Below are 7,451 nucleotides of genomic sequence, written 5' to 3'. Positions count from 1 at the left end.
GGTTGGGTTATTGAGTATTAACCCGCATTTCGTGTGATTGGGTCATTATTACAAATGATTTTGTAATATGTCATTTGTGTACCAAGGGTCATTATAAATTGTTAAACGTATCATTACGATATTATGTTTTTGGTTAAAACAGAGTTGGAAACGTTATGTATTATGAACGCGTTAATGAGACCTAACTTATAAAAAAAATGTGCTTCGTTTTTGGTAAACGGATTTGAGGTCGTTACATTGATGGCACCTGATTTTCTTAAAATGTGTGTTCATCACCCCACCTATTAACATGCATTCAAAAAAAATCAGGAGACCATTAATTTTTAAGTAAGTCATAGACGCTCAGTGTAATTTCTGAAAGAAAAGGACCACCAGTGTAATTTTTTAAGTTAATAATTATTAATGTAATTTCATAAAAACTACATGGATGATCGTCATGCACTACCAAATCCATCAGCGAGTATTGATGCAGTTTGCAATAGATAATGTTGTAGATGAAATTTCTATAAACCACATGGACAATCAGCTCTGTATATAAAATAGAAGTTTGGGTTTGATGATGATTAAAGAATAATTCATCTTTTTGTTGTCAACCAAAACTAAGAGAATTGTTGCCTGAAGCGACAAGTAGCAGTAGCATATGTTGCTTTTCTTATGTGATCATGTGATACAGAACACAGTTTAATATGGTCTTGGTCGTTACACATTTAACTTGGTTAAAAATACACCGATTTCAAATTCTTCTCTAGGACTCGATCGATACTGCTAATTTTACAACTCGGGTTCATGTAGAATGTTTACATCTAAGTGGGACCATAGCATACACATCCTCAACTCAAGATAAGCACACGTAGTTCACATACATATACAAGTGTGCTCACATACTTCAGCCGTAAACAACAAAAGCAAGCAATAGAGTAAATAACACTCCAAGGTATGTGCAGTTTAAAACGACAACAAAATCCATGTGGACAAAGATGCACCTACTAACCATTGTGGTTTAACCACCTTGTGCATCGAAAAACCCGTGCTCGAACCTCCATCTCCTCCAGGTGACACTTGTGCTGGTGGTGGAGGAGATAGCACCGGTATATTACATGTCCCGTTTTTATCCTGCACCACCATTTCATTAATACAATTATTATTCAGTATTATAAGCAGCGATTTATTGGCGTCTTGACTGCCGTTTAGAGCATAAATTGAATTTCAGGCAGGATTTAAAACCCATGAAAATTTGATTTTACCATTTTCATGGCGCCTCAATTTTATTTTACTATTTTTTTAAAAAAATTTCTTACTTATTAGCCGGAGGTCCACTCGGAAGCAATCTCGCTATCCGTCGAATAAAGAGAGGGATGAATTTCTCTACTTTTGAGAGTGTTTAACTCTGAGTGGAGAAATAACTTGTTTTTATTCTCAGATAAGGGAAGAATTGTCTACATCTCACCTTCCTCATACACCACTCATGTGGTATTAGGTTTTATTGTTGTTGTTGTTGTATTATAAGCAGCGAAATGATACACGTGCAAAAGAGTTACAATATAGTACTCCGTATTGAAAAGGAATTATATATATCGGGACGTCAGCTAAAAATATCAATTTATCTATGTAGGTCACCTACAACTTAAAATGATTTTATAGGCCACATAAATTCGTTCTCCGTATATGTATATAGTAGAGTATGTATCAAATTAGTTAAAAATATCATCGGAAAAATTATGAATCGACACAAATAATCATAATCATGTATTTGAAAACAACTACTTTACTCATAAATAAATATAAATAATGTTATTTAAAAGTGCATGGTTATTTGCAAGGTTGCAAAATTCGCTATTCGGGGATTAATCGGTCAGGATTATGGAAGGATTAATCGGCAATTCGAGAATTAATCGAAGATTAATCGGATTGTACTTTATGCATTAAATATTAAATTTCAAAAATTATTTGTTTAAATATAGAAGAAAATCATAAATATAAACATAAACTTTAACATAATTATCTAAATTTATTCATTTTATTCAAAAACTATAAATTTCTATTTTAAAATCATCTTAAAATGCCGACCAATTTTGACTTTGACCGAATTTGATTACCAAATTCGATTTTGACTCATAAATTGACATTGACTGATTAATTAAACGAATTTTGGAAAATCGGTACGGATTGCTCTAAAAAATAATTAATCGGAGATTAATCGGTGAGTAATCTGGTTTTTTGTAACATTGGTTTTTTGTGTTTATTTACATTTACATTTTTTTTATTTGATGTAAATGGTGACAAAAATTGGATTTGGATGGCGTATAAAAACAAAATAGGGAGTAATAAAGTTAATGAATCATTATCACACCCTTTTTTCTCTCTTTGTTGTTTATAAATGATTAGTCCATAATCCATATCAATCATCACATTAAAATTTTTGAAAAATAAAACATAAACATACCCCACAATATGCAATGTTAGGACATCCACATGTCAAATGACCATTGGCTATATCAACTGCTTCAGGCGCTCCTCCCCCATCACTCCTCTGTAGCAAGAAAACTGAATTATTAATTTCCAGGCTAATATTTAACCTTAATAAAAGTCAAAATGAGGATTATACCTTGTAAAAGTCAACAGCAATATAATTTGGCCAACGATTGCCTGCAGCTATCATACATGTATTTGTCATGGAGATTAAAGAAGCAGAGTTATCAATACAAGCTCCTGTGACATTTGGATTAGTCGAAAAGTAATTTTGTAGAACCAACGATCGTGATGTTGTGTTCATTGAAGATGATTCAGATCGACTTGGGCAAGAACCCGCAACCTGCCCCTCGTTTCCGTCTATATAATCAATTTCAATCATCAAGATTTAAGTAAATATATTTGAGTCGAATTTTGTAGGAAAAAAATGATTTTATGTCAGAATTTACATTGATTTTCGACAATATATGTCCACTCATAAGCGATTCCTTCAGAGGCTTGTTTTGATGATTTGGAAGTAAAGACAATCAACCGTTGATTTTGCTTAACCATATCTGTGACGGTGGGCCAATCTTCGCCATTTTTAGGCATCTGGCTAACAGGAAACATGAATTTACTGAGACCAGAAGCATCAAATACTTTTGTTAAACCATTTGGGGATTTCACATAGTCCTCTATGTAAATGGTGATGATTTCGGATGGATTCGCTTGTAGAAAGCTTTGAATCTCCCGCAACACATTGATAGCTGGTTGCTACATGCAAGTTGAATATACGAAATATAAAAACGAGTGTAATTTATAATTATATAACACAGAGGTATTTGATGTTTTGTTTGAATAGTTAACTTACATATGCTGTGATATTGTAACATTGACCACCAAAAGAGTGACATAACCAGATATCGTTGTTGAAGTCGTACATATCCAACATAAGCCCTCGAACCCCATTCTACATAAAAACAAATAAGGATTTTATTAAAGATTTTAATTTTACATTTCTAGCTTATGATCCCAATTTTCATCACATCATTTTTCTGTTGTGTTCTGTTCGATACAGTCTTTTCAATAATCAGATACATGAAAGCCACTGCTTTGTTGATCACTTACATGAGGAAAAGTGACTTGGGCAATATAACTATTGGAGAAATTTCAATAAAAGCATTCAACTACATAAGCATCAAATGAGGTCAGCCGACCATAAAATATGTTAATTTACGACAAATATGCCCCAAGTGACCTAAATTGATGATGACACATGTATTATTAGTTTATGTAGATTGAAAGTAAAATAAACTCTATTCTAAGTAGATTACCTACTAACGTGCTAATATTATACGGAGTGATAGTTAAGACTCAAAATAAAACATCTTTATCAATTTTTTACATACCTTTATTTTAACTATATTGATTAATAATTATTAATAATTAATTGCTTTCACAAAAATTTTATTAATTATTATTCAATAGTATCCTTACATTTAACCATCTCACAGCTAAGTCATTAGAAATTTTCTAAGTGTCTAAAAGGTCAGGAGTTTGAGCCTCAATGAGGGATTTCATAATTCAATTTGTTTTACAATTGGTTATTGAGTTCTCGGAGGGTTTCTTGCATATCTAGCAAGGTCCCCTCAGAGTTTTCTTTGGATGCAATCTCCTAAAGTTTCTTCCTAACGGGAGTAGGATGTGAGTATGATATGTGACTTCATGGAATTAATCGGGTGGTGGCTGTTGGCCTTCGTCAGTGACCTTAATACCGCCGCTAAAAAACGTATCGCTTATATTTACTACAACTCTTAATATTAATATGATCATCACTAGTATTAGTTTTTGTTATTATAGTTACTAATTACCTTTATTGTTTTAATTATCAATATTAAATGTTAATATAATATAATATTATATTGCAGTACTATTGTTTGTAGTATTATTGTATCATTTTAGTCGGAGGTTTTTACCGAAGCCATCTCTTTACCTTTAGGAACATAGTCATACATGTCCTCAATGACATTGGCTAGTGGTGTGGTGTTGTACTCAAAAATGAAACTTTAAAAATAATAACTTCTACAACATATTCCCATTACAATAAAATATGTATTAGTATGGGTTAACATGGAAATAGCATGTGTTTTCTTGATTAGAGGCCCGATACCACTTTGCTTTTTTAGGTATAAATAAAACATACTCCCTCCGTCCCAGATTAATTGTCCCCAGACAAAAAACACACAGTTTTAGGAAATCCCACTAACTTTATTTCTCTACCAATGAAATATCTTCTCTCTCCAGATCCACCAATGAAATATCTCCTTTCCTTTCTATTTATGGAAGTAGACAATTAATTTGGGACATCCTAAAATGGAATACTGGACAATAATTTAGGGACGGAGGTAGTATTAGTGATTTCAACAACCAGACAAGTGGAATATAACAGTGAGATTAGATGCTTATACAATAAGCTAAAAATCAAGAATACACTGAATTAAATGATTAATTAATAATTAACTCCCCATACCTAATCAATTAAAAATAGAACAAACAGCACCATTGAAACTTTTAGTAGTCTGTCAATCACCCTTTTCATAAAGTTTATCATGAAATATGCTCAAAAGGTATCATTGAAACTTGTATCTTACTTTTCAGTTTTCACAGTGTCACCAACATGCTTTCTATGACATAATAATAAACTTACTTGCACTTACACCTATGGTTACCTAAGGAGAACTAAAATATTAAAACATCTTTAAAAAGTATTATGAACTTTATTTAATGGGTGACCCGACAACCACCTATATGTAATTTATATCTGCCAATTCTATGTTAATTGCACATGCATTTGTCATCCTATATGCTAAGCATTTTTATAGCTTGCACATTCGAAATGTATGAATGTACTAGTAACTTGACTTTTCTAAAATTGAGATTTTCCAAATATTTTGTGTTTTTTAAATAACTTTTTTGTTCTCGTAATGTGTTTTGAACATTTAACCAAATTCAATTCTATGTATTGAACTTTGTTAAACACAAAACTCTTTTTCATGAACTATAACAAGAAAGTTCTCTAGTTTAACCCTTACCCTTATGAACATCACATCTTATACTAAAATCTGTTACATCACAAACGGTCTATACCGTATACATACGGAGAAACCCCATCTAATTACCCGAACTCTAAGACCTTCTCTAATGCGCCTGTGTTAGGCTTGTGTGCCACCAACACGCCTCCAACACGCCTCTAGTGCGCGTGTTGGAAAGCTTCAAGTGAAGCGTGTGTGCTTGCAGCACCGGAAAGGAAATAGTCATGTTCAATTTTGATTGGTAGAAATTAGTTTTTTTTATATCCACTATTTCACCCAACTTTCAATTATATTTTAACACATCACTCCACACGCCACTCAACACTCCACCCCATTATTTCTAGTTTACCAAAGCACCCCAACGCTACCCATCAACGCCATGATTAAAGATGGTCTAATGCATGTGCTTATCTAACAAGTTAAACACGTGATAACGGTGAGGTGAGGGAATGTCCTCACCATCACTTAGCATCTAATTCTCACCATGCTTATCAAACGGATCAATCTTTTTTCTAATTTGGTATGTGGATGTTATGAAATATTTATAACTATATATATAATTAAAAAATTATTTAATTATTTTATGCGCATTTGTAGGAAAAAAAATCCATAAAAATTTACTGTAATAAATAAGATTGAAAGGTACGTAAGATACGTACCTGTAGTTGAAATGTAACATCGTCTTCTTGATTGGCCGGACCCAAAAGAGGGGACCCGGTTGGTGATTTTGTACCCGACACCGCAAATGAATTGTGAGTTGTGAGCCATGTGTACCTATTAAAAGGCAATCCATTTACCTGTTCCAATTTCCATCACCAATTTTACTAAAGACATTATCCACTTTCATTTCTTGCACTTTACACCCCCTGAAGTTTCAACAATAATTAACAATTAATTAAAGACGGACATACTTACCTTTGAAGTAGGACTAATAGGTTGAATGCGAGTGCATCTGGGACGTGTATTGCCACTTGCCGGGCACGTGCCACAACGTAAACCTGAATCGCATTTGTCGTTACTTGTAGAACATGTTTCTCCTATCTGTTTTTATCAAATTGAAAATTACAAATATAAAAATTATTATTATTGATTGATCGAAGAAGATGAATTAACAGGCGTACCTTGAGTGATGAAGATGATCGAAGGATGTATAGAAATGTTATGATGATGATGAGAAGACTGTAATCGAAAAGCCGCATATCGCGAGAATCCTTATTTTAAGGGATTGGTTTTTGATTAAATATAATATATAATAACCCTATAATATGATAATATGATTATGATTACACAGGGTGTAGTGAAGAAAGAGAGATACGAGCGGGGAGAGAAATAATTCACTCCGTATATCGGTTTTCTATCTGAAACTTACTTCTATATATACAGTCTCTTTTTTGGGTTGTGGCCTTGTGGGGTTAATGGGTTGGTAGGACTTAAAACCTTAGGACTTAAAACCTTATGACACATTTATTTAATATAATAAATTTGAGTATTAACTGCATATGCAATGACTTAATCCATATTAACAATAATTCTTAGGACCGCGTTAGTAAAATTCAATTTTTTAATATACCTTATTGACAATTTATTGATTATTATTTTGTGCATTTTTTTAAAAGACAAGAACAAATTGTATCAATTATACTAGTGTATCATTTATATTGGTATATGTTGGAATGTTATCTATAAGTTTATTAGTAAAATCATTACTAGTCGTATATGTGACAGTCTTGATGAGATAGTGAGCGTTAATCAATCAGCTTTTGTGCCTGGAAGAAGGATATCGAATAATATTCTTCTAACTCAGGAATCAATGAGGAATTATCACTGTCAAATGGTATCCGTAGGCTATAAATGATCTAACTAATCCATTACTTAATCTAACAAATTGTCCATAATGGTACGAAAATGCCC

At 32.5% G+C, this 7,451-nt stretch overlaps 1 protein-coding gene across 1 annotated transcript; it reads right to left on the bottom strand.

The window, feature by feature from the left end:
* Positions 1-626: 626 nt before the first annotated feature.
* LOC139891830 (PI-PLC X domain-containing protein At5g67130-like) lies at positions 627-6,939 on the bottom strand. Its single transcript, XM_071874839.1, has 8 exons — positions 6,662-6,939; positions 6,456-6,581; positions 6,200-6,337; positions 3,320-3,418; positions 2,919-3,222; positions 2,606-2,829; positions 2,444-2,530; positions 627-1,113 (listed from the first exon to the last, which is right to left on the bottom strand). Exons 1-8 carry the CDS (start codon positions 6,737-6,739, stop codon positions 946-948), a joined length of 1,224 nt encoding a protein of 407 aa, XP_071730940.1. The 5' UTR covers positions 6,740-6,939; the 3' UTR covers positions 627-945.
* Positions 6,940-7,451: the final 512 nt, after the last annotated feature.

This window comes from Rutidosis leptorrhynchoides, chromosome 2 (assembly GCF_046630445.1).
Source record: "Rutidosis leptorrhynchoides isolate AG116_Rl617_1_P2 chromosome 2, CSIRO_AGI_Rlap_v1, whole genome shotgun sequence".
In the NCBI taxonomy this organism is placed as follows: domain Eukaryota; kingdom Viridiplantae; phylum Streptophyta; class Magnoliopsida; order Asterales; family Asteraceae; genus Rutidosis; species Rutidosis leptorrhynchoides.
This window is presented reverse-complemented; position numbering and strand designations above follow the sequence as displayed.